At 41.6% G+C, this 27,649-nt stretch overlaps 1 protein-coding gene across 1 annotated transcript; it reads right to left on the reverse strand.

The window, feature by feature from the left end:
* Positions 1 to 34: 34 nt before the first annotated feature.
* On the reverse strand, positions 35 to 25,713 carry VPS35 (VPS35 retromer complex component). Its single transcript, XM_080410823.1, has 17 exons — positions 25,428 to 25,713; positions 18,635 to 18,733; positions 17,061 to 17,157; positions 16,128 to 16,251; positions 14,481 to 14,663; positions 13,942 to 14,155; positions 13,079 to 13,162; positions 12,510 to 12,619; positions 9,428 to 9,524; positions 9,196 to 9,344; positions 8,470 to 8,677; positions 7,786 to 7,941; positions 4,783 to 4,905; positions 3,668 to 3,847; positions 2,251 to 2,490; positions 1,973 to 2,116; positions 35 to 943 (listed from the first exon to the last, which is right to left on the reverse strand). The coding sequence occupies exons 1-17, from the start codon at positions 25,710 to 25,712 to the stop codon at positions 764 to 766; spliced, it is 2,673 nt and encodes an 890-aa protein (XP_080266949.1). The 5' UTR covers position 25,713; the 3' UTR covers positions 35 to 763.
* Positions 25,714 to 27,649: the final 1,936 nt, after the last annotated feature.

Genomic DNA, 27,649 nt, shown 5'->3' on the forward strand with positions numbered 1-27,649 from the left:
CACAATGGGCTCTGAAGAGACATGAAACAACAGATGTTAATAGCAACTTTATTGTTTCACTGGTGCAAAATCATGATACTGAATAAACTTGTGTAATGCATTTTCCCCTAAATTTACAGTAATGAAGGTTATACATAACTATATAGATTGCAATTTCTCTATTTTTATACTATTTGGAACAAAATTATCTTGATAAATATGCCCTGTGCACAGTACTGGCCCTCACTGAATGTCACAGAGCCTTAATATGCAAAATATAACTTCTGTTTTTGAACATGGTACTTTAAAACTCTCCAAACATGCATTAATATATTCTAGTTTTTAGGGAAAAATATTACACTTAGTCTTAACTTGCATTAAAAGAAAAGCACAAGCAGAATCTGACGTACAATATTCCCAAAAATCTGATGCTCTGTAAGGATCAGACACAGTTTCAGATGACAGTCACTGCCAGTTTAGAATTCTAGTGCTACAGAAGCAACAGTGAACAGACAGAAGAGAAATCAGAACCAGAAGAGCCCTACCATGTCGCATGGATTTCAAAGAAAGTTTCAGCCATGCTAACTGATGAAACTTGTAGTTGCTGGTCCAACCTTTCAAATTTGTTAGAGTACTCAACACAAGTGTTTGAAGTGCCAGACTGAACACATAAATGTTAACTTAACTTGACATTTCTGAAAGGCACAACCTAAGAATCTATCTTAAAAAAAACCCCAAACATACGGTATGTAAATGAAAAGAAATAAGTACAGTGTGTATCTTCCTAAAGAACAAGACCTTCATAAATTGGCCCCTCAGATTCTGGTGATTCCCTCCTCAGACGCAAGTGCTCCAGTGTGTTGTGAAAGTGTTTGTTAATTTGTTCTGTTTCTTCAGTAGACTCAAGGTTTGGGAGATCTTCTCTGATCTTCTGTATAAGTTGATTCAAAACCTGAATTGTCACCTACAGGAGAACATAAAACAGAAGTCATCAGCAAGACCTGTATGTAAGTGCATTGACATTAGTTTTAACAGACTTGTCTCTAAACTATTGGTATTTGGACAGTTCTTAGAAATTGCGAAGTCAGTCAGGATGGTAGTATGAAATTTAAAGTTACTCTTAGTGACCATGTCATTACATAGGAAAGAACTGCTGCTTGTGGTGTTAAGTCCAGCACTACACAGAACACAGCCCAGAATGCAATGCAGACCACCACTGTATATTCAGAGACTATTTTTACATTTGCAAAGTGCTTTGAAATTCTAAGTTTTATTTTCATCTCCATCAGATACAGCATCTCCTATACTAGGGCACTACTGTAGCATAAAGCCAGTTCAGTTGTTGGACAGTCAGCAAATCCCTAAAATATCTTCAGACATTCTCTCAGGACTACACTGTATTCGTTAACATCTGCTCTTGATTAAATGACGACATCAGATGGGATGTTGATCTCCACTTGACCAAGCAGCTTTTCTAAACTCTAAGTTTTCTAGTTACCCGCTAACAGAAAATTATGAGGTAACTCTCAAATTTCAGAGGCAGAATTTCAGCTGGTCCATGAGATGCCAGCTTTATTTCTTGAAGTTAAAGCTTACACTAACCATTTGTGGCGCACTCAGGAGTGATGTTAAACAGCTATAAGAATGTTCTTTTCCTTTTGTACATATTAAGTTAGGTACCTCTCAAGTTAGATGAGGAAGTAGTAAAATTCTAAGCCCTAGTAAGTTTTGATGTTATAAATAATTCAGGTAACCAAGTCTCAATATTTAAGTTCATAAATAAACTGCAAACATTTAGTGGTTTCCCCCATGTAAGAAGAATGATGTTTTATCCACAGTTTTACTACCGTATGAAGAATTGACTACTCTATTACTAGAACTTGTGCCTCTCAGACACCACAGAGCAAGTTCAAGAGACATGATTTGGGGTGTAAGGACAGCTTAAAGAAATGCTCTTTTAAAAAGACACAATAGAGAATGCACTTCTGCTCACCGCCTCATTTTCCTTTTCATAAAAATAGATATATCTATTCAGAATTTCTATGAAAAGTTGGACTTGCAGAGAAGGGTCCATGCACTGATTTGCTATCTTCAGAGCCTTCTTTAGGCACTCCATCACTCTTTTTCCTCCATGAAGCTAGAAGGAAAAAACCAAAATTTACACATTAAAACACATTCCAACTGAATCTGCATCACTAAGTGATATACCTACTTTAGAAGTAAGGCAGAAGAAAGGTAGGACGTGTTACACTGCTGCCACTTTATTCTTACCTCCTCTCCATTCTTGTCAGTATTTCTGCCAGACCAAAACAGATGGGCACAAGTGCTCACAGCCCGGCATTGGTCTGGCTTCTTAAGGAGCTTAGAGGCTGCTAGTGCACACTGAGTCCTTAACGGCTCGTGGTTCTCTTCACTGAAGCACTTCATCCTCTCGAACGTCCCAATTATCAAGGTGATTGCAGCCAGCTGTGCTTTTGAATCACTGATTTCATCTTCATATAGAGAGAAGGCCTAGTCAAGGGAGAAAGCATGACTATCACTGCTTTAGAACACATCAGAAAAAAACCTACAAATCACACTTGCTAGTGACATGGCAGGAAAGTGTCCAGTTTTACATTTGTTAAAAGCTTCAGGCAGGAAAAACTATCTTTTACTGGGAGCATCAAAATCAAGTTAAGTCCACATACTGGAAATAAGTCTTGCAAGAAATACTTCTTAAGTGGTCACAGTAAAGACATGTGATCCTACATATAATCTGAAGACTTAGTTTTTCTTCATTTCACACATCTGTTCAAATACAGAACTTTAGTAGTAGAAATAGTCCCTGAAGAGGATTTAGCTCTTTAAAACACACAGAACAGCAGAGCAGAAGTTGAGCGCTAGGTCAGTGACACAGGGTAGGTACCAAGAGCACACGGATGCAGAGCCTTGAGAGAACACAAGACAAAATCTTGAACTGTCTCTCTAATAGAAGGTTTGTAACTGTCATGGTGCTCTCACATTCAGAATTGCGCTACAATGGCAACTGATACAAGACAGTGAGGAAGGGCTAAGGTTATCAGTGACTCAGTTTAAGAACATGCATTAATAGCAGTATTAGAAGAAATATTAGGACAAAACTTACAGCGTGGGTAACATTAAATACACTGGTTCTTTATCTGAGGAGGAGAATGGGAAGGCTTTTGCAACAAGTAAGGCTTAAGACCAAGTAACAGGTTTACGTGGATTTTCAGAATAGTTTATGATAGGTTTCAACACAACAATTTTAATTAGCAAAGCCCAGCACGGCAGTAGTGAACACTGCAAGTTTTAAAGAACTTCCAAAGAGTTCTTGCAGTCAGGGTAATACCAGCTACATAACAGGAGCTGGGAGACAGTCTCAGAAGCAGTGAAGAAGCATTTTATGTTGAGAAAGCTACACTCCTCCAGTGAGCCAACTATGCGAGTAGGAGGCAGCATTGCAACATACCACATGTTGTCAGACTGAGTACTCAAATCAGTAGCAATGGGGCTGAATTCCACAGCAGCCTGGGAAGCAAGAATGAAGATGAGGAGTTTCTACCTAGTAGCATTAGCTGTCAATTATTTCAGATGTTTTAATCGCACTGGATGGTTCAGTGTTCAGGAAACCTACCCAAGCCAAACTCAAGATAGCACAGGACAATGACTGTAATAGTTGGACACTCACCTGGGACATGAATTCGTAGGCCACAGTTTCATGGTTCTCAAAGCCAATCTCTCCTGCAGCCAGTGCTCCTTGTAGGAAGAGACGGAGAGGCAGCTCTGCCAGTTCTGCTTTGATCAAAGCACTGATGGTCTGATGAGCAAACGAGAAGATCTTCTGGCACTTCTTTTCCCATTTGTCATCCTAGAGAAGTGAAACAAGTCAAAGCTTGAACAAAATCACTGCTATAAGGAAAAGGGAATCTAAACTGTAATAAGATCTGTTAAGTGCTGCAGTCTGTTGTCTCCTGCACGCCACTCCAGCCACTTACTTACTGAACTAGTAGTGAGGTACTGTGTTGACCTCAGTGGGTCTCCACAAAGTATTTCTTCAATTTACCAGAAGTCAGTCCCATTTTTCCATCCAGCTCATAGAAGCCTTCTTTGGAAGTCTACACTGAATTGCAGTTACTACAGCTATGCTTAGAACATAACTGAGCAAAAGCCTAATTAGCTAAGTGGAGAAAAATTCTGTTCAGTCTGGAGCATTAATCAGAAGTGGAAGAGAAATTTAAAACGTTCATTTTGAGGAGTATTTTAGCAAACAGCATTTTAACTTATTTCCCCACAACATGAGAAAATACGTATTTAATCTAACTATATCAATCAGAAAGCACTGAAGGGCCAAGGAGGATCAGCGATTGTTTAGTGTGCACTTTTGCAACTACTGTGTAAGTTAACCTACAAAGCAGCACTTGCTTTTAGAAACAGTATAGCTACAAATTGAGAAATTGATGAATTTTAATATCCAGATTTAAATCAGTTTCATGCCCTCACTCCCATAGTTCTCTAGTCTCCATGTAAAAACACACAATCAGTCACCTTCATGAATAAACACAACTAACCAGTTTCTGCCTCACCATTCCTTAAGTGCTGAAGTAATTTAATGTGGATAAAGATATTCCTTAAATTAGAAAACATTCACACCTCAAGTAAAAATTGCCTCAAGCAAAAAAAACCCAAACCACCACCTAGCATTCTTTATCAAATTTTAGCACACTGTAGCCAGACAAATGCGCTTTCAAGCAAGTCAAAAAGAAGCAAGTATACTATACAAGAGTTACCTAGAGGTCAACTTACCACTTTGGAGTTCTCTTTGTAGCGAAAAGCAAGCTGGTATGCAGCAAAAACCAATGGTGGCAGTGTAAAACGAATACGTTGGTTCCCACCTGCACCAAAGTGTTTCCGGGCTGTGTTTAGGATCTAAAATAGAAGCACTGTAAGCTTAGATAATTCTTGCAAGAGGTGTGTTATTTGCACCTATAACTTAAATCTGTGCTCTATGGAACAGGAGCATCAGATGAATTACAGCATTCTAAAGAGACTACAAACAAGTTGCTTTAGTTGAATTAAATTTGTGCAGTCTCTCTGTAGCTTTTTATATGGTATCTGCCCCAACCTCTCCTACAGCTGCTTAATAAGTGCTAGGCAACACTCATACTGTATTAACTGCAGATGCATTCTGGATTGAGCAGCGAGATGGAAGTTGCCTGAGCTTGCATTTAATAATGATACTGGATACATTCTGTCCTCAGCTCTAACAGAAGTTACAAAATAGGACTATTCTTTCTTACAGTAGCCTGTAAGAAAGTAAAAAAAAGAAACCAAGTTTTATGAAACCGAACTCGTAAATCAATAAGGTTTCTCATGCCCTGCAAGAAGGACTGTAGTGCCACATTCTGGTACCTGTAACTTTTGCCCTTTCCCCCCAGTTTTAGTTTTGCATCATGCTCATCAATGACAGCTTTTTATTGCCTTTCTCAGTTTTGAGCACAAGCTGCACACACAACATTAATCTGATACCTTTTCTGCCTATCACCCTTGTTCTTAAACCTGTGAAGAGGGACTAGAGTTCTGCTTGTTTATACTGTTAGCTTCTCCCCTTCCCCTTATTCTGGGATTACTTTTGTCTATTGATATTACTCATATATTCTCTTAACCAGAATTGGCGGGAATAGCAAGAACTCCAGGTATCAGAAAATAAATTAATCAATCTGTTCCAAGCAACCACATTGTATTTGTGGTTTATAATAACCTGACTGCCTTTCAAAGGGGACAAAACTCGGACGTGCTGTATTTTACACTAAAACTTCTGAAACCAAATTTCAGATTTCTACTAGAGCTCAGAGTTAATAAGTGGGTTTTTTTTTGTTTTGCATTAAGTGTCAAAACAAAGATGGCTAGGTACCACAGGTATTACCTTGCTTGCTGGTCACAGCAGTCTCATTACTGCTTTGAAACAAGAACTAGAAATGAAGCTCAGTGTCCAACCCCATACACATTTTTAGATTACATGTAGAATTCACGTAAAGTAACCTGAATAAATAGAAATCTGTCATCACACATTATACACTGTATTAGCCACTTCCACTTGTAATGTGGTAAGGTGTTTGAATTTGCTTTTCAGATCTCTTCCATACAGAATGCATAATTTAAAGTGAGATACTGTGAAAGAACTGTGAGAATCCCATCGTCTCACTTTTTTTCCTACCAGTAATGTAGGAAAATTTGATACAAGCATTTGTGATGCTGATCAAGAATGCCATTAGGTATTTTTACTAAAAGGTGTTAAGCAGCCTAACAGAATTCTATCTGAAAGGTAATTTGACAAATCCCATGATAGCATTTAAAGGTGGTCAATCTGATTAAAGCTAAGCATTGGTAGACGAGAAAGACAACAGCCAGATGTTCAGAAGCTTTGCAAAAATAGCTATGCAAAGTCCTTTGGGGTAAAAACCAAACCAAAGAAAATATCAACTACCTTAGGGCAAGCACCCCTTTGAGAGAAGCTTTGCTCTCCACTAGGAAAAAATAAATCTTGGCTTCTCCTATATGAATATGGTACTTGCTAGCTATAATCAACCCATATAGCTCTTACAATGAATGAGGACCTGGTTGACCTTCCTGCCGTACTCCAGCAGTACTCAGAAATAACGCAGTCAGTGAGGGCAGGTCCCAAAACACAACCATCTCCAACCTGCATACAGGTGTTAAAGCTATGCTTCTCCCCATTACAGAAGTTGCAGCAAAGCTCTACAGTTCAAGCAAGAAATTTTTAGACAGTATTTTAAACCCAGGCTAAAAGAACGACAGCAATGTTATGTATAGCTTCGACTGGGTTATGTTGGTCTCACTGTTTACACAGTAAGATCTTGTTGCAACTTTTAAAACAGTCAGCCAATTGTATTTCAGGCACACTTAACTGTAAACTCACAGGAGTCCCTACTCAGGCCTAAGCTCCGACTAGAGCTAACTAGCTGCTGCCATCTGTAACAGCATCCAACTTCAACACATCTGCCAGCTTCTCCAATGGATTTTGCATAGACAGAATACCCCTGTCCCTCTGCCCCAACACATACTTCTCAATATAGGAAGACGATTTAAATTTGAAATAAACCAAAGCCAGAAATAGCAGATTAACAGAGTGCTACATAAAGCTTTGATGGATCAACTCAAATTATTACATTTTTATTAATTATTTTTATTAATTTAATTTTTTTATTTAAGTATTTTATTTATTATTACGCTATTACGTCATGTGTAAATTTCAAGGCCATATCAAATCTGCTATTAAGGACAGACCAAGCAGAGAGGAAAAACATTTGTAACCACTAAGCAGCAGTATATTACATTCTATATGAAGACCATATAATTCCACTAATTAAAATCCCTGAGGACAAACCCATTAGCTGTTTTTTCTAAGCTTTTTTCTGTATTTTGACACCAAGAGAATGCAAATAGCATAGTGCTCTAAGTTTTGCTTGCTGTTTTTTAGATAGATGGTTATATGATGTGTCAGAGTGTTAATTAAGAATTAACACAATCTATTATAGTTGCATCCAAACTGCCACCTCACTGGACAAAAAAGTCCACAAATGCTTTTAAGTCCTCACCTGCTTTTTTTCCAAATAAACTACTTTTCAAACTACTTTTAAAAGTGTCACACACAATGTTTTCTACCCAGTTTGTAGTGCCTTAGCAGTGATACCCCAGCTCCAAGCTACACTGAAGTCTTGTACAGTAAACAAAACAAAAACGCACAGTTCAGAGAGTACAAGCATTCAGAAGCACCAACTGCCATACCAGATACTGTTGGTCAGGGTCATCAGAACGCAAGAGATGAATAAATCTTCCCACAAGACTCTGCTCATCAGCAAAGTCCTCAGGGTCAGGATCTTCAGCAGGCTGATCCGGTTGATCCTGGATCAGCGTAGATACCAAATTCATGATAGCATCAACCTGTTAAAGGCAATATAAGCTCTGTTTAAAACTGGAGTAGTCTATAAGCGTAAGTTGACAGCTACTGGGAACATCTTTACAGCCATTCATAGTGCTGACAAAGCACTAGGGAAGTCTATTAGCTAGTGATGCTTTTAGGACGTATTAGCCTTACTCGCTGAAGAAGGGTCCTCTTAGCAGAGGTAGAACAGCAGAGCAGTACAGAGAAATTCAAATTCTGAAAGTACTATTCCAGCCTTCTACAGGTAACAGGCCTAGCTTTAAGGGGATTCAGGTTCTTTGTTCAAACCTAAAAGAAGAAGTCTCTAGGATGAGGTTAGGCAAGATGTGCAAAGACAAGGTATTTAAGAATGCAGATGGAAGAATTATCAAGGGGGATGGGATAAAGCCTCTGCTATTAAGATGGAGAGATGGGGGCATGCAGGTTAGGAAGCAAAGCATGCCCTGCATGAAGTCACTTAGTATGTGTTTTCAAATCTTCAAACAGTAGTTTAAATACCTAGAATTTCAAGTTAACTTATGTCATACCTGTTCTTGTGACACAATTTCTGTGTTATAATCCAGTACATTGCTAAGCACGTAACAACTCATGCTCTTCCTGGACTCATAATCAAAGTATTCAAAGAGTGGGTGAAAATGTTTTAGTTTCAGAACTGTCAGGATATTGTTGTAAGTATCAACGGGGATTTTCAAAAGTCTAGTCAGCTCCTTTGAAACAGCACTGCTTGTTGCAATACTAAAAGAAAATATATGCAAAAACCACAATTAATTAATAGTTCACACATGTAGATAAGATTTAAAGCCTGCCTCAATACCAGTTCTGATGTAATACCACAACATCTAAGCACCTTGCTGCTAGGGAGAAAGAAAATAAAGCATCAAAACAAGTCATATCTTGCTCTTCAGGATGTACAGTGAAAAAATGCATGTTTTAAGTTGCTGATAGCAGAAGCAGAGACTGCGGCTGCAAATTCAGCAAAAGAACTCTCAAGTGCTGTAAGAGATTATTAGATAATGACTACACACAGCTTGGCATATACATTGTGTAGCTGTACAGCCGCACAGTAGGATTTATGCATAGGTGAGCAAGTCCTGATTAGTCAGTACTTTATCACAATCCTCTATAGCTTGGCCCAAAAGCAGTAATCTTACAGATACAAAGCACATCTCTCTGCTATCTTGCCAAATGTGAAATGCCTAAGTCAAGATTTTAGAGTGTGAATTGCCACACTACAGAGAATGCAAGAGACTTACTGTTCCAGATTAAGTTTATTGAATATTTCCACAGTCGTCTCCAACACCTTATCAACATAGTCAACACGGTCCGGGTAGCATTTCATAGCCAAGTTAATGAGAGAAACTTGCAAAGATACCACATCCTCTGAGGGCATGTCCTGGCGAGACTGCAATTTGAGACAGCACTAAGTTGATAAAGCACATAACTTCGGAAAAAACACAAAACCGCATGCAAGAATACGCAGCATACCTGTATAACAGTAGCAACCTGCTGTGAAAAGATGTCAAACAGTTTGATATCTGCGGGGATACCAGGTCCATCTTCACGATGTGCAAATAAAGCTAACCTAGTAACAGATAAAGGGAAGCAGCTTCGTCAGCACATTTTTTCACCTCCTCAGATACAGGCCAGAAAGAGATACTGTCAGGAAAAGCAAGTCCTTTAGGTTTATTTGCAAGCTCTATTACAAGCAAAAAGGAAATTAACAGAAGTCAGAAGCCTTAAAAGCAACTGAGTCTGGCAAACATCAGTCCTGGAAAAGAGTACTGACAGAGATGGCAAGATGAAGAAACAGCAAGAAAGGACATTTCATAATCCATGTTCTTCAGCTAGCAGCAAGTGTTCTGTTCTTTCCAGCAGAGGAGGAGATATAGAGTAGGCTGAAGGAAAAGCAAGTATCACAGTCTGATATCCAGCAGCATTCTCTGCAAGACAGTCTCCAGAAAAAAAACAGAAGAAATACACTGACTTAACTATGCTTTGTCTCCAAAGACAGACCAACATGTCTGGGACTCGAACTGTTTGCAAACAGCGAAACACAAAGTAAATTTGAAGCGGACAAGAAAACTTTTTTTGGAAAAAAACAAAGCAAGAGACTGCTATCCAGCAAGCAACCAAAAGATGTTGTAGAGCTATCTCTATCGGTAACAGGAGAAAGTCATGCCTACCACCACTTCCGCAGGAATCAGATACAAGATGAGAAGATTGCTATAAGAAGGCCAGCGATCCCCTTAAAAAGCTCGGCATTGATATCTTCACTTTCTAATCATTAAAGGATTATTCTATTTTGAATTATAGAAAGGCCAACAAAAACATTTAGAAAGAGGTACCCAACTAAAAATTTTTAAGTTATTTCTTACAGGTCTCTAAACTTTGATTCTAAATGAACTTTGGGTCTGAAACAAAAAGACAGGTAGGAAAAGGCTGAGGTGCCAAAAACCTTCACTGCCAGGAAAAACAGACACTCAACTACTCTTACACTTCATGAGGGTGGTACCAAGCAGACTTTCTAAAGCCAGGAACAATCGCTGCCTTTTCTCAAAGGGACAAGGCAGCTCTTCTTGGCAAAAGCTCAGAGGGTAAGGCCAGCATGCTACAAAGTATGATCAAGTTGCAGGCAGATGGCAGCATAATTAAAAGCTGTGAATGCTTTAGTAAGGCAAGAAGAGATCCCAAAGCAGCAAGACTATTTGCAGAAAGATTCCTTTAACAGGAAACCCCCATGGGAATAGGGACTAAAGCTTCACAAGCTTCCTCAGTAGTCACGGATGTTCAGTTTCAATTATCCCATGCCAACTGAAATAAAGATGAGGAATGCCAACAGGCGCTACCTGTATGGGGCAGATTCACATCTTACCTTCACAATCCTGAAAGGCGTACCAATTGTTCCTAACAACCCTCATCCAAACACAAGAGCAACACCTTCCCTACATGCAGGGATCCCATGAACAGATCCGCTCATATCCTCCAACACTCACAGCAATGTTACAGCCAAAAGCACAAGTTGCCATACTTCAAAAATAATCATCACACCACCACCATTCTACCCTTGTCCGACAGCTAAATGAGAAGGCTCTGGAAGACACCGTTAGTGGCCCAACAAAACACAGCAGCAGTAAGACTAGGAGGACGGCAGGTTCACTGCTCATCAGTTGCTTGCTGTTGTTTGTAACAGTAAGAATAGCAAGCTTACTGTGGAGGCACTACCAAAGCTGTTTAAGCCATCTCAGTAGACATGACAGCAAAAACTACCCGAGGAAAGCCTTCTTGCAAGAATTGCATTGCTACACACTAACATAAGAACCTAGCAAAAGATCCTGTGATCTTTGCTGAAAGGAGTCTCAAGATAGACAGTTTAAGAAATTAGATTGTTAAAGCAATGTTTCTTGCGATTTGGGGGTTTTGTGGCTTTTGTGCATTTTTTTAAAGCAAATAAAATTATGAACAAAACAGCCACCGCAGAGTGGAGAAACCAATGAATTCCTGGGAACTTCTCTGGATGAAGGCAGAGCTGCTTCCCTGCCAAATGCACAAATTACCGCAATAATACAATAAGACCAAAGTCCTGAACGAACAGATCTGATACAATCTTGAAAAAAAACTAAGTATTTGTTAAGTAAAAAATTCAAGACCTTAAGTTACACCAATCGTGCCTGACAAATATGCTCCACCTCCAGGCATTACAGAAGATAAAGAAACCAAGTCACAAGTCTACTCACTGCCAAATGCCAGTGGGACTAAAGATCCCTACGGTAACTGAAGCACAGACATTGGTATACAGACCAGATATACAGCAGTACATATGTTTGTGTGCAAATGCAAGGACAAGGCTTTTTCGAGGTTCCAGAAAAACATGGAAGTGTACTTTCTTTCTGCAGTAACAAAGTACAAGTCCTCATAGATAATCTGCGTTGTTTCCTTTCAGGATAAAAATCAAAAATTCAGTTTGATCTTAAAAGATTTCTTCCAACCTATGTGAGTATGTTTTCTCTCCCATATCTGACTTCAATGCAAGCAGTCCCTCCACAGGAAAAACACACTTTGGGGAGAACAGCAAGGAAGGTAACGGTAAACTAAAAAGGTAGTTCCATTTCCTACTCGCTCTTTCCTGAACAGGCTTATGTTATATTCTCTGATCAAAACTGCAAGGTACAGCACCCTTGATACATGATTTAGTCATTAGGATCTTCAAGCTTTCAAGAGGTAACTGAGTAATAAGGCTTTTGGTCAAAGCAGAACACTGCTGCCACTTTATTTCAGAAACACAAAATTCATCAATCCTAAATAGGTTGTTTCCTGGTTTAATCTGTTTAAAAGTTTTAATCAGTCCTTAAAGCAAGTCTCACTGGAAGTTGCAGAAGCAGGGTCCAGAGAGCAGAAGCTATGGAAATAATGTTCTCCACAGCCTTAGTTAAGCTGATAAAGATATAGAAACAGTGAAGGTAAGGGATACCAAAAATTGAAAGCTTTCAAATGGTAGAAGAATTATCATCTGCTTGTGCACAACACAAAACTTAATTTTGAGCCAATTTCCACCCCCTTGGTCACTCACCTGTCAATTAAAGCAATAATTATATTTTTCACATTCACATTTTGGTGCAGCTCAGCACAGGCTCTGAGAAATGGGTTCAGGGTTTGGAGGTGAAATTCATCTGGGAAAACCTGAAGTTTTAGATCAATAGTCATCAAGTTATAAACTGAATTTGCCCATTGTTACACAGCAGTAAAATGCAACAAAGTAATTCTAAAGCAGACAGCCACATAGTAAACAGGGTCTGGCCTACAAATGCTTTAGGGTTCCCCAAGCTGACCCTGACTGGGTAAATGCATGAAGCAAGAGATGCAAGACAAATGAGTAACTTGAGGGCCCAGCTACCTATTACAATTCATACTGCAAGCACCGCTGCTCAGATGCTTACAAACTTCTGCCACAGAAGGAACACAACATGGATTAATCTCCACTCTGCCCATACAGTAAAAAAATATGGGACAAGCCACTATGTCAGAGTCCCAGGAAGCTTTCCAGTTCATAAGGAAGAGCTGAAAGTAGCATGAATGTGATTAAAATTATAGGAGTAAGTACCTGTGTCCCATCACTGCAATTGAATTTAAGCAGCTCACCTGTATGATGCACTCCATGAGATACTCCTGAGCTAAAGCATCTCTGCAGTTTACAACTTGCTCCAATATTCCAGGCAGAACAATCTAGATTAGGAAAAAAAAAAAAAGTCTTGCAGTGATTTTACAATTACTAAGTTTATATTCACACATATGCATTTAATCCAAGCAGAGCAATATTTCTAACATCTTGCAGCTTATTCTTTACATAAAGGCTTTCTGATAAAAAGCCCCAGTTTTCAGCAGTTCCATCCTTCAGAAAAAAAAAAATCTACTGGTCTCCAATATCTGACCTTTTTGTACACTACATGACCTCCAAGCTTGGGTTTAGTAAATCAGTGCTACTACCTTTGCTGGCACATAACACTATTGAGTGTCTCAGGAGCACCACTCAAGTTGTTTCCAGCAGCTATACGGTAGAACTTACAAGGGAACATACTTCTAAGTAATATATTTACTTGACTATCATTTCATACAATATCAGTTCTCTTGAATGCTTTGGGAAGCATAGCTTCATTTAACTTTTAAAGTCTATCATGTGTACGTATATGCTGTACGCATACATATTCCTTGAACCAGCTAATTATTTTATAAGTAAAACAGGATTCAGGAAAGGAGTTTTAAGATTTCTTGTCAAATTACAAACGAGCTTATAGGAAAAATGCATGAGTCACATCCTTAGCCTCACACCACATTATACAGTTTCATTAGCATTCAGAACTTATCCTCAGGTGAAGAGTTCAAGAAGCACCTGGATTACTGAACTTTTAGCATAGCTGTTAACGCTTCAAGCTGCTGATCTGGAGTCCAAACCGGTTTCATTTGAAAAAGTAACAGAAGTCAGAAAGGATGGCCAGACATCCCACCTGCTTGTATCGCTCCACATTAACACCTTCCAACTGACTGAGGCGAACCAGGTTTGTTCCTACTAGGATTCTCAGTTCCTGTCTTTCTCGCTCTCTTTTCTCTCTGTCCCGACTATGGCCCTGGTGTTGCATTCGCACCCAAAGCTTGTTCATCTCAGCAAAGTTCAGCAGCACAAAATCCATTGAATCACTGATGTCCCCAGTAGTTTCTTCACTGCAATTGAGAACAGGTTAGAAACAGGAAAAGCTTGTTAGAGGTATTCATTCTTCCATCCATTGGTGAATATCCAATTTTTAAGAAGGTGGGAGGGTCAGGAAGCATGTGGTAGGATATCTAGGTTCATAAGAAAGGTGCATATCCTCACTTGTGAGAAACCTTAGTCTGGAAAGGAACTCTTAATGGACAAAATATCTGTCAAGTTCATAGTGCTCTAAAGTATCTACTTCTCTCAAGCCTGAAGTCATACAGAAAATTTTCATTAGGTCCATACAGAAAAAAACCCAGTAATTTTTGTAAAGTTACAGCCCATCTTTCTTACTCTGCTTGCTCGCCTTCATCTGGTAAGATATTCCTCGTACACTGCAGGAGATAGTTTCTAAGAAAGAGGCCTCTAAGAGGATGCTGTACACCACGGCACATCTCCACCAGGTCTTTCAAAATATCTTTCCTGGACTGTGGAAATGACTTGACATAGACAACACCTACTGTTATCAGGAGATACCTGCAAAAGGCACAGAATCAAACAATAAATTGTAAAGTAACAATATCACGCTTAATAGGGAACAGTTCCTTTCTTCCATCCTGGCAGTATTACCAAAGCACTCTAGGTCTGGATAATTCTGGATATTTAGTCAGTTTTCAACTCCTATTCTCCTCTGCAACAGAGCACAGCATGTCTGAACAGCCACTTGACCTCATTACAATGCTTTATACATTGAATGTGTAAACGTTTAGCATGCATGGAGTCCTGAATGCTCTCAGAGCAGCATCAATACTTCCAGCACTCCAATAAGCTGGAAAACAGCTCTGGCACATATAGATAAGTAACCTGCTACGATGAAGCAGTTAAGCCTCTTATACACTGTAGTCTAGCAGGATAGGTGTTACGCTCTTTGGAAATCCCCGAGTATGTACTCATTCCTTCAGCATCTCTACATTAAGCAACAGGTAGAAGGAATACGCAAGATGCAAAGGACTGGTGCTCCAGTATATGCAGACTCCCCTTCAGCTTAAGAGGAAAAAAAACCATAATACTCAGAACCTTCACATATTTGGTTTAGAGGCTTCAACCCTCTCTGCACATTTCTCTGCCTCACACGTGGATGTGTGCAGAACCTCCATGAAAGCACCAGAAGCATCCACCAGGCAAAACTAGAGGCTACATCAAGCAGGCAGGAAGACAACTCAAGTGGTCACGCAAAGGGGGAAGACATTGTGGTAGTCATTACTCAAACTCCAGAAACTGCATGAGGATGCAGCCTGGTGTCTCCAAAGCCTCTTCCTGGCACAAGAGTCAGGAATTAAAAACTGCAGTATCAAGGAAAATCTGAGTCTGAAGTCTGAATATCTAGAAGATCTACTCCAGCCCAATGGTCACATATCTAAAGATAAGTCTTCCCATATCATCTCTAGCACACTAACACATAGCCAAAACAACATATTCAGAAACACAAAGCTTTCAAGAATTAATTACAGACATTTTCAGCTTCCTTCTCACACTTCTTACTCTCCAAAGAGACAGACAGTTATGAAGTACCTACTGTGTGTGACGATCCAAGACTCAGATCCTTAGACACAAGTTCATTAACAGAAAATAGAAAAAGTTAATAAATGTGTAGTCAGTATCACTGATCAGAATGTGGTACTTGTTAATTTTCCACTGACCAGCTCTTAAATTTATTCCAAGATGAAAGTGCTTCCATCTTGGTCACGTGCAAAATCAATACGCTGGCAGGGAGAACTGACCTTCTGCAGCTGCACCCCTGGCCTAAACCTCAGAAGTCCTGTAGCAATTCACTCTTAAGACACACAGAAATACTACTCACCATTGCAACCTGACTTCTTGCTGTGAAGCAAGAATGCAGAGTCAATCGTTACCTGAACCCAGAGCCTGACCACTATTCACCGGTTTAAAAAAAAAACCACAACAAACCAAAACCATATACACTAACATATACACACTTACAGTCTTGGAATAATATTTCCAGCATACTGTACTAGCTCATAAAGGTCTGCCACTTTCCTTCCTTTGGCAAATTCATCTGTCAGGTAGACTTCCAAGTAGTGTAGTTCATCAGAAATTGCCATGTCTTTTCCTCATAGTTAAGGATTTTAAGTTCGAAAGTCTGCAACAGATTTACTTAGTAATGTGCTCATTCACATCATGGAGGAAAGATGCTGTACCAAATACAATCATGCCCAAGCAGGCAGTACTTCTGAAACAACAATCACTATCGGGATACATGTGCAAAATTAACCCCAAGACTTCAATTGTCATTTTTAGCATATTAGAGGGGAAAAAAAACCTAAATCAAAATAGATAGCAAATTAATGTGATTGAACAGAGTATCTAAAGCAAAGGTATACTGTGTTCACAGAAAAATATCATCCACACATGCAGAAAGTAGTATTTGAATATATTCATACTATTCCCATGTCTGACAAAAAGGCTCTCCTTCAGATACCACCTTATGCACAAGTAAATACATCGAGGCACTAACTTATGGTCAGAAGCCAAGATCCTTATCATCTTATACCAATAATTATCTTATTTGTTTATACCAGCAAAATATGAGTTGGTTTTACAGATGTTTGGGGTACCATACTGCAAGCAGAGTTGTTTTACAGAGCTGGTATTTTCATAGAACTAGACTCCTGAAACCTCCTAAAGGAAGATATGAAAGACATTAAAGACCTGCTTTGCACTAAAGGGGAAAGACAAACTTACACAGCGAGCAAAGAAATGTGTGCTCTCTACAATATATCCAGGTAACTAAATGCTAAGGAAAAAAATGCTAATAAATATCTGAGGCCAACGAGATGCCATTGTACCAAAAGCAGATGAACACTTCATTCCAAATTCAGCATTTCAACTATTCATTTCCTCTTCAAAGGATACAGAGCTCATAATAGCTCTTTGGAGATAACATAGAAGTCCTCAGCTCACCAAGCATGTTGGAAGCATGTTTCAGAGCATCCATGAGCTTGTTTTTGTCCTTTAGAGGAAGAAAGAAAGAGTAGTCAGTCAGAAATAGTACTAGGCAGCTGCAGTATTTTAGAAAGCTACACTTTCAGCTTTTTAAAAAAGCACACAGGGATTAACATCAGGAAAGCAATAATTCTAATTAAGTCAAGTTATTTAGTATCTAGCTTGTACTTACCCATCCTTATTAAGTGGAACATTATACCTGAGTGTGGTAAGGAGACTTACCCGAAGACAGAACTACAGTAATAAATTATAATACTAATGGTAGAAAAAACTAAAAGGAAATTTTGCTTATGCATAAATTCCCACCCAACACTCGGATTCTATCCAGCAAGCAAAAGAGAACAGACTCCCTCTGTCAATATAGTATGTTGTTTTGTTCATATCTCATGAAGAAACCTCTAGTAGACAGCAAATCTGCACTGCCAGCAGACCACTGTTAGAATTAGATTCCTCTTCCCCTACTTCTCACCCAAGAATACCTTATTGAAAGCCATGGTTTGTTAGGCTGCATATAACCTACACTTCTGATGCATATAATCACATGGCATCACAAGATACAAGACAAACTTCTAATCTACCACCTGTACATACTTGTTCAACCCATTATAAGCAGCAGCATTAAGTTTTGGGGGGAGAACAGAAGGGATTGCTAGTGTGATCCACTTCGTATATTGACACTCAGTCACAGATAGCAGTGAAAAGCTCAGCTGCAGCTACTTCAAAGACTTCAAAAGCACTCCACAGAGTGGAAACTGCAAAAGGTGTTACCTTTCTTGCTACCGTAATTTGATGGCAAAGTTAGCTTGGCCAACCACATGAAAATATATGGGAACATTTAAGTTTTCATTGCAACTTTCAGCAGCTTCTCCAAATAAACAGAGGCTTCTCAAACTCAAGAAAGCTAGGTGTGGTGACAAAGCCTGCCTGTATCAACTACAATTTCAAGATAAAGATCTCAGCACAACCCTAGCCAGTGGTGTTTCCCAGTCACAAAAGAATTCATGCATCAGTCTACAGTTAATCACTCCAAAATTTATCTTATGTAGCAGGTAACTCTACATTATTAGTCTCATGGTCTGTGGTTCATGCCAAGAAAAACCTACACAGAAAAAATACCAGTATGGTGAACACAAACAAGAATGGCTTCTCATCATATAGTTCCATATAAAATGAATTTGAACAATAACCTTCTGATATCATAGCAGGTTATTCCCAGTTTAGGTTACTTAAGTGCAAGCACAAATCATAAAGATGCATCTTTATAATTTATCTTGTCAAATACTGGAGCAAAACTAAGAAAACACATTCAAAGAATACTCAAGGCTCAACCCTCTCCGAGTAGCTGCCTCATTTATTTGCAAAGCCTCTGGCAGAAGGATGCAGAAAGGGTTAATTTTCCTCACAGCACTAGAGATTAGTATTGATTTACTATTTTACTCCTAGCAGACAAGAAGCTTCATTGCATTTTCGAGTCACATTCTTACCAGGCATCTCTTCATCTGGAAAGACTGCACCTTCACAGCCTGAATGGCTTCATCCAGGAGTTTTTCCTGTTCATCCTGAGGAGATTGCTGTGTTGTTGGCTGGAGGAAAAAAAAAACACACACACAACAAACAACAAAAACAGAACAATTTTTTTTATGAAGCTGGTTATAACTTGATTCACACTGGGTTACTGTAGTTTAGAACATCAGTGCAAGCGACACTGCAGCGTGACCACACACGAGTTGTCAGAAATAGCTGTGTATGTAAGGGAGAAAGCTCCCAGTACTCTGCAAAAACCTGAGGGCAGGGAGGAGATACGTCATGCGCAGCCTGTGAGCACCATTGCTTCTTGGAGTGCAAAGCCATGGGGACACAACAAGGTCAACTTCTCCCTTCTAACATTTAGAGGCCAAGAATCCACTGCAAGTATCTGGCAAGAAAAAGCTTCAAGAGAATGCAAAGAAATCACAACAATGAGTGGAAGCGTTGTTACTTCTTTCCACAGAGCTTCAAAGCAATGCCCACACCACACATGCACTGCAACTGTACAGGTGCTTTACTGTACTCACAAGTTCTCAATTAACTGCTATATGAGCCACGCAACTCTTAAGAACAAGTTTCAGATAAGCAAAGGATAAAGTACAGTTCGTGCTTTCCAGAAGGGGGAACTGACTGGCAGAAGGCAATAGAAAACTGTAGAGAAGCAACAACTCTTCAAGCCCCCTACTTGTCCCAGTGACCTTCTAACTTCTCCTGGAAGAGGCACATTCCAGGCCTTCAACATCTTTTACCTTTGCAAGGATCATATTGCATTTTCTTGTAATAATAATAAAATCCATTGCTTACTGCCTTAGATTTCCCCTCAAACAAGCTATAATAGTCCTCTTCCTACTCCAGCTGCTCCCTGCCCTCTACCAGATCAACGGGATTGATTTCTATGAGCATCTTTAGGATAACCTAATTTACTTGTTTACCAATTAGTCCGAATTTACTTGGATCAGAACCCCAAACGCTCTCCCAACCTGCAGCCAGCCTTCCTCCTAACATGTTACAAGGAAACACCACCACCCACCAATAGTTTAGATCCCAGTCTTCAGCATCAACTTAGAGCTTCCCAGCCTCTCCCAGTCCTGCAGTTTGTTTTCGGATGGCTTCTGAAATATCGACAGGGATGAAAGCACTGATATTGCATCCCAGTTACATCCTCTCCAGTCTTAACAAATACCATGTACTCGGTAATTGGCACAGCAGGTTCTCTGAGCCTGCAGCCTCAGTAAATTCTTTAACTATTTATACCTGTTCCCCTCATCTGCTGTGTTCAGAAGGTTCCTGGTCTCCTCTTTTTAACTAAATCTGTTACAAGCTAGCAGGCCATGAATTACATCCATCTAGTGTTCTTGAAAACAGTATCTTCAGTACCAACTTCTCCCACACACCCCATGCTTCGGGTCTCCACAAGTATCTTTTGAGGACCGAGATTAAAATTTATGATCTTTTCATCCACATTGACATGTTTTACTTTAACAGCAACTTAATGGTTCTGGAGTATTGCAGCCTTAGCACACCCATGTTCTTCCATATTTAACTGCGTTCTTGTTCTGCAATTGGAATCCCCCTAGTAAGAGTCACAGACAGTATCTCCCCACTACCCTTTTCCACATACAGAGAACGGACAATGACCTGATAACACCCACACACGCAGTGAAACTCTGCTCTTAAAGGTTTTCAATTACCCAGCTAGAAAAAACTAAGGCTGATCTGATCTAACACTGGTGATAATCCTGATACAAGCAGGACTCTATGAGATAAAGGTTCCTTCCAACCAACACTTCAGTAACTTGGTGCCTTCAAACCATGCACAACTAATAAATAACTGGACCTCTTAGAAAGTGCTCTCTATAATTAATCTCATAAAGTGCAGGTCTTCCAAAAAGCAATTTAAGCAAAAGGTGAAAGTAGAATCTATGGCTAGAAAACCCTACTTTCCAGGCAATTCAATAACTCTACACTCTTAGAAAACCTCCAACTGTGAAGCTAGTATGTTCTGCCAGCAAAACTTCACTGTAATTGCTAAGCTTTATTTACTCCATTACAGATCAGACTTTCTAGAAAATGAAAATGACAGTGCTGGGACTAGTGTGCAACAATCAATATCAAAACATCATGTAACAGACTTGCTGAATTATGTTTATGCCAGAACATTTGTCACACACTGCAGTTCCCTGAACCCACAGTAGCGCTTTAGAGAAGATACATCACTACTCAACTGAATGCCATATGCTCCAACCACACCAAATCTCTCTTTATTAAAGCACAGCTAGAAACAGTGCAGTAATGTTAACATGAACCACAACTTCCTAAGCCCCCTTCTCCTAATGGGCATTAACTTACACAGTTACGAGTCCTGCTCTTCCACCCCTAGTTGTTCACGGGACATGTAGTGCTGAGAAAGCTACTTAGGCTGTAAAGCATCAAATAAACTAGAAGACTAGCCCAGTTGATTAATAAATGGGTGATAGCTTACCATTCACCTAGTTCACCCTACAACCAGATAAAACACTGCACGCAGGGCTACAAAAACAAGGCCTTTTGACAGCGACACCAAATTAAAGCGCGGATTGAAACGTTTGCTAGAGCCCCAAGAAATAGTTGGCAAGAATGCATGTGCATCGGCTTCCTTACTTTTGGCGTGAAAAACACCAGTTAAAGCATAATAGCTTCTATGCTTTACATGATACCAATGGTTATCTCATCAGAAATACCTAATTGAAGGTATCTGCTTTCTCATGCAACTGTAGCCCCTGCCTTTCAGCAACAGTTGGGGAAATAATGGAGTTTCAGAGCCTTGCTCTGCCAGACCTAGCCTTCCCATTTGTGATGAACCAGAGTCAGCTTTACATCAGATCCCATCAACATCAACATAAGATATTGGTAGTATTTCCATTTCTGCTCTACACTGAGTAGCAAGGTCCCACACTGCATTCAGCACTGGGACTGTATTAAGTACATAACTGAATTCATAGACAGAAGCATTTCCATGTTACCACAAGAGATTAATTTTTTTCCTTCCGTATTTCTTAAAGATTAAAAGAGAAATTAGATTCATATATGTTTGTATTTGAAGACTGAGAAGGTGATTGATCTAAATAAGGATGTCTTTACTACAAGGGTATGTACTTCATGTCTAAAGAAAAGACAATCTCAGCATTTCAGTCACACAGCTGATAACCTACGGCTGAGTGTCACAAGCATGCAATGGTGGCAGCTGGAGGTGATGTTTGTAGCAGCTTTACTTCAATATGAAGAGGAAACACCTTAACAGCAGTACCACTGAAAAAGTTCCAACTCTTTTTCTTACTTTTCAGCTTTCACAGTTCGAATATTTACCAGCTTACCATTTTCTTTCTACTTCAGAAAGCATGCTACTTTCAGCTTCAGAACTATAGAGGTTTCCACATATAACCTGGTTATTATCAAGTGATGCATAAGATCACATCAAGATACATATAACCCGATACACATGCCTGCATGAGGAAGCTGTGGGGAAAAGCAGCTGAAGTAAAGACACCAAACAGCAAAAGCCCACCACTGACAGCCAGCAGGGCACATACCAAACCAGAAACTAGTTTTTCTGTCAGATAACAACATTGACTAAAACTGTTTATGCTCTGTATCTTCCACTTCAAATTAGGAACCTAACTGCACAAGGTGGTATTTTCAAGTGCTATTTTACAAAAAAATGCAACTACACTGTGAAGTCCTATGCCAATCTACAAACAAGAACCTTGAATATAAGCTTTTGAAATGGAAGATGCTTTGACATTGGAGAAGAGCAGCAATACTCCATAATCAAGGCACAGAATGTCGCTGCTTTGTCAACAACATGTACAATAAGGTATAAAATCTTGCATGAACACTACATAAGCAATTTACAGCAATTTTGAAGCCATTAAGACCCCCATTAAATACACTGCAATTGGTTAAAAAAAAAAAAGGAGAGTCAACATGAACACAAGCTTTCTGCTTTACTCATTCCCTAACCTTTTTTCCTCCGAAGCCACAAGGAAGCAAGTGACTAGAGAAGGGATAGAGAACAGTCTCTTTGAGCTGCACTATCAGTTTCTGTACAAGAGACCATACCCTTTTTCTAGCTTTGAAGAAAGGCCTATCTTAAATTACCACATGCAAGTTATGGAAGTCACAAGACACAGCAGCTGAATTCAGCACAGGATGAGGAGAGCTGGCTTTTGGTGTAAAGTGAGGGGTTTTATGTGGGTTTTTTGTTTGTTTGTTTCAAGTTTTGTTTCTTTTTTCTAACTAAAGGTTAGTGAACTGTAAGTTGCCTGGGAAAACAAGAAAATTTTTAAACCCCAAACTAGCTTAGAAGAACTCTACTGCCTGGCTGATCAAAGCGGGTAATACAAGTTATCCTGCAGGTAACAATTAGAAAACTGTATTATCACAGCAGCAAACATTCTGGCCCGTGCCTATCCTCAGAATGCCAACTATTCCTGAACATGCAAAGTGAACATTACACCTACTGTCTATGATTTACTTACTTTCTAACACTCAGCTCCATGGAAAGACTTCTTAAGATTCATACTTAGTTTTGCACTTGACACTTAACTGCACCCTGGAGACAGTTATTATTTTGGGTCCATGTGTTGACTAGTTAAGATGCTCATGCCACTTAAAAAAAAATCAGGTAACTTGCAGTACTCAAGAGAAAGAATTACGTAGTATTGAAATACAGCAGAACTCTAGGCAAGTTTGTGCAGCCTACCAAATAGCCTGTATTCTGGCAACACAGGTATCTTAAGCTGGACGCAGAGTATAAATAACACAAAATAAAAGGTTTTGCTTCCATTCTAAAGTGCATTTTCATCTAATCTCCAAATGATTAAGTACTTGAATTCTTCAGATAGCTGATGTGCTTACAGCCTGTTTCCACACAGGAGTTTTCCTCCTGTGTACAAATACTTGTGTATAGTACCACAACGAATGAGATTTACCTGAGGAGGTTTTTCTGCCTTCTCCTGGTTGGATTTTATAAGAACTGCCTGCCAAGCAGTCACCACCAAGATATTTAAAATGAATGTTACCCACGACAGAAGACCGGTTAGCTACAGAAGTGGACCAGGACAACCACCAGCTTACAGATGAAGCCTGGATGCACACAGTGCATTGCTGTAGAAATCACTGAACTGCTTGGAATTAACAAAAAATGCATAAGCATTTAATTCTATATAGGAAGTACTACTCTGAAATACTGACAGCAACTCCAGAAATTCTATTACATCTCAAAGATGAGCCAGAAAGAAAAAAACATTTTTCACATGTTTACATTGGTATTTACTGCCACAAGCAGCCAAAAGACTTTAATAAGAATCAAGGCGCCAGACTTCTTATTCAGGGGATGATCAAGACCAGCCAGAGCCCTCGCTAAATAAATCCCGTTAAAGATACTAAGTCATTCAGCTTCACAGCTTAAACCAAGCTCAGCCAAAGGAAATGGCAGTGGAACCTAATTTGGTAGAGTGGATTACCCCCACGTTTAACACCTATACATTTATTTTTTCTGAATCACCTGGTTATCAGCTATTCTTTAAAGGAGGACACGAGACCAGACAAGTCTCAGGCCAGTTCCCTGGGAAGCAACAGGCAGAGGAAAGTTGTGTCATTCTCCAGCTGAAGACTACCACTTAGTATTTACATGGGGACACAGACTGCTAGCGATGTAGATTCAGCTTCTCTCATCACCCAATCAAATGTTTTCTCGTCTTCTTTCAAGTAACTTCACAGGCTCAGCCCTCTCACACACCTCCAGAGGATATAGCATCAAACTGGTACCAAGAGACATACAGCTTTAAAAAGACAGTCTGTCCCAAAAGCCTAAGAACTGTGCAGTCCCCGCTTTATAAAGCACTCAGGCTTTGCCTCACTGCCTAGATACTGTTAGTAGTTTCTACTCCACACTTAGGCTGCTTATAATTTTATTGAATAGCACACGAGACGCGCTAAACAGACTTTCCAATTTTACTAGGAAACTTGAGCATCCCCTTATTTTTATTGAAAATGCAAAAGCTTTTCTGAAGAAGAGCTATTTCCACGCCGCAATTTCAGGTTTGCCTCTCTAGCAAACACCAACATTTGCTCCCAAACAGCTCCCTGGGGCTGGGCCCACCAACACAACCCCACCTCGCCTGCAGGGAGGGGAGGCCCGCGATGGAAGCCTGGCACAGCAGCCCCGGAGGGTCAGGAACGACCGAACGGCGGGCTGCAACGCGGGCAACGCCACCACACACGCACGGCGCCAGACACCAGGTCTGTGACAGGGGCAGCGACACAACGCGCCTCCACTGCGGCGGCCGGTGCCGCAGCTGCCCCCCAACAGAGACACCCGCCTCGGCCCAACCCGGCACAGCGGCGACTCGCAGCGCCCGGCCGCCGCGGCGCTGACCGCAGCACGAACCGTTACCGCGGGCACAACGGGCCCGGCCCTCACCTCAGCCCCGCCCGGGCCGAGCGGCGGCCCCCAGGCCCGACTCCGGCCCCCCCGCGCGGCCAGGCCCGTCCCCGCCCGAGCGCAGTCGCTGACGGCGCTTGGAGCGGCAGCCCCCAGGCCCAGCGCGGCCGGGCCTGCCCCTGGGCCACCGGCGGCCGCGGGGCGGACCCCTCCCACCCGCACACAGGGCAGCGGCGACGCCGGCTCCCAGGGGCCGCAGCGCCCGCCAGCCTCCCCGCCGTGGCCCGGACCCCGAGCCCCGGCCCCCCGCCGCCCCGGCCCCTCACCATGATCGCGCCGCCGCCACAAGCCGCCCCCGCCAGCAACGCCCCGCAGCGCCGCGCACCGTCATGTGACTGCACCGCCCGCGCCGCCCCGCCCTGCCCGTTTCCCATTGGTCCGCTCCGAGGAAGTGGCCCGCTCCCGGCCGATTGGCGTAGAGCGTGATGATTGGCGGCGGAGCCGGCCAGTCCGCTGGCGAGCGTGGCTGCGCGCCGGGCAAGCGGGAGCATGGAGCGCGGCGCGGTACGGCGCCTCGCCGCCCGGCTGGGCCTCACCGAGCCCGGCGTCATCAGGTACCGCGCGGGTGGGAGGGCGGTACGGCGGGGCAGCCCCCCTCGGCGGCCCGGCCCCGGCACAGCCCTGGGAACGGCTTCCCCCCCCCCCTCCCCCGGGGGCGTCGTTCCCCTCTGGAGAGCCGCGGCTGCCCGGCCTGGTCCCCTGCAGCCTCCTACCCGGGGGCGCTCCCGGCCCTGCCTTCCGCCGCCGGCCCGGTTCTGCGCCGCGGAGGCCAGCCACCGGCGCTGCGGGCTGCCAAGGGCAGAGCTGCTGCTGCCAGGTGCCAAAGGCAGGGCGGCCTTGCCCTGCGCCGGGCCGCCGCCCTCTCCCTCAGCGTGTGCTGGGCTGGGGGCGCCCTGGGCCCGGCTGTCCCGCAGCCCCTGGCTGTCCCCACAGCCCCAGCTGTGCGAACACGGGCTCTGTGTACCGGGTGTTTTGCAGAAAAGCTGAAGAGTATCTGCGGCTGTCCCAGGTGAGATGCCTGGGATTCATGGCTCAGGTGACAGCAACGAGCGCTGCCGTGATGTGCCTGGACCTGGCTGCTAGTTTCATGAAGCAACCGGTTGACAGAGTAAGATACTGGATATGGCTTGGCTGGCTGTTGCATTCTCCATAAATCCAATAAAATCATTGTTCTGTGTGGTGTATGTCGGGAGCAGGACGGGGGTGGTTATGGTTAGCACTGGCATTACCCTAGACCCAGCAGTGTGCTCCTAGGCACAGTGTTAGAGCTTTCACTACTCAGAGTTTGCAACAAGGCAAATGGAGATCGGTGGCACAGTCGTTTCACAAGTTGACCTTTTATTGCTATAAATTCAGCTCTTTTAGTAACAAGTAAACTACCAGCAAGGATGTTAAATTTACGATCCCTCCCTTTTACTGTGGGAGGGAAGCAGCAGCTGCAAGAAGTCCCTCTCTATAGCGGTACCTGTAAACTTCCACCTGCAGACCTGCTGGGTAAATAGCACTGCGCCGCCACAATAACGTCTGGTACAAGGGGTTTGTGATTGTCCATTCACAGACAGAAGAGAATTTAATTGGACCTGACCCCATGAGGAGCAGCATAAAAGTATTGCTCATCTCTTTAAATTGCCCAGACCTTGGCTGCCTTTGTTTTTACCACCTCGTTGTCATACGATGTGGAAAAGACAAACCTCACTTCCAGTGAAATGGTCCAAAAATAGCACTGCATTAAAAGGTGCAGCATTCTTAGGTGGTTAATCTTTCTGCGTGCAGTCAAAACTTACATCACTCATTGCACAGATTTGTTTAATATAGCAATTGAACTTTATTTTACAGTGTTGTATATTTTCTCCCTAATCTGTTTGGGTTGCCTGCATAAGATGTCGGGAAGGAATCTTGCTAACTCTTCAGGTTTGTTTTTGTCTTCTTGAAAGAGCTATTGTGTTAAACTCTCCGGTTTGAACAAGACTGCTTACCAGAGCTTCATGAAGTCTTTGGAGTGTTTGCTAGAGGTGAAACCCAGACTGGGAATGAGAGACTTGGCTGTGCAATTCTGCTGCACAGAGGCACTGAACACCGCTTCAAAAATACTACAGAGGTGAGGAAGCTCTCTGAGCACACTGGTAGCCACTAGTAAGATTCTTTGTTCATTAGATGTGTAAAGAGCTTGATGGTTGAAAGGGCCAAGTATTTCCCACTGGCTGGAGTGGTGAGGTGAGTGCTTACCACTGACAATCCAGCCATTTATCCAGGACACTTTTTAGGATACATGTTAGAAAGGCTTAGTCTGTGAATCTCAGTAAGTCATTGTCCAAGTCCCAGTTCTTCAGCTGGGAATAGTGTAAAAAATATAGGAATCTTAGTCCCTGTATTTGTCCCTAGCATCACACTGTCTTCCATTTAACTGCTGATCATGTCACAGTTCAGAAGGTAATGCTCAGTAGAAACAAATCCTCCCTTCTGGAAAAGCAGATCTCTTAAAACACAC

Source organism: Falco punctatus (genome assembly GCF_963210335.1).
Source record: "Falco punctatus genome assembly, chromosome: 14".
NCBI lineage: Eukaryota > Metazoa > Chordata > Aves > Falconiformes > Falconidae > Falco > Falco punctatus.

Bases quoted from the DNA above. Each gene is read 5' to 3' on its own strand.
- VPS35 (XM_080410823.1), bottom strand. From the start codon at position 25,712: ATGACGCCGGGCTCGGTGAGGCCCAGCCGGGCGGCGAGGCGCCGTACC. The intron at 9,525-12,509 runs GTGAGTGACCAA...ATCTGTTACTAG, and splicing joins ATTATTGCTTTAATTGACAG to GTTAGCTTTATTTGCACATC. The intron at 2,491-3,667 runs GTGAGTGTCCAA...TCCCTTGACTAG, and splicing joins CCTACGAATTCATGTCCCAG to GCCTTCTCTCTATATGAAGA.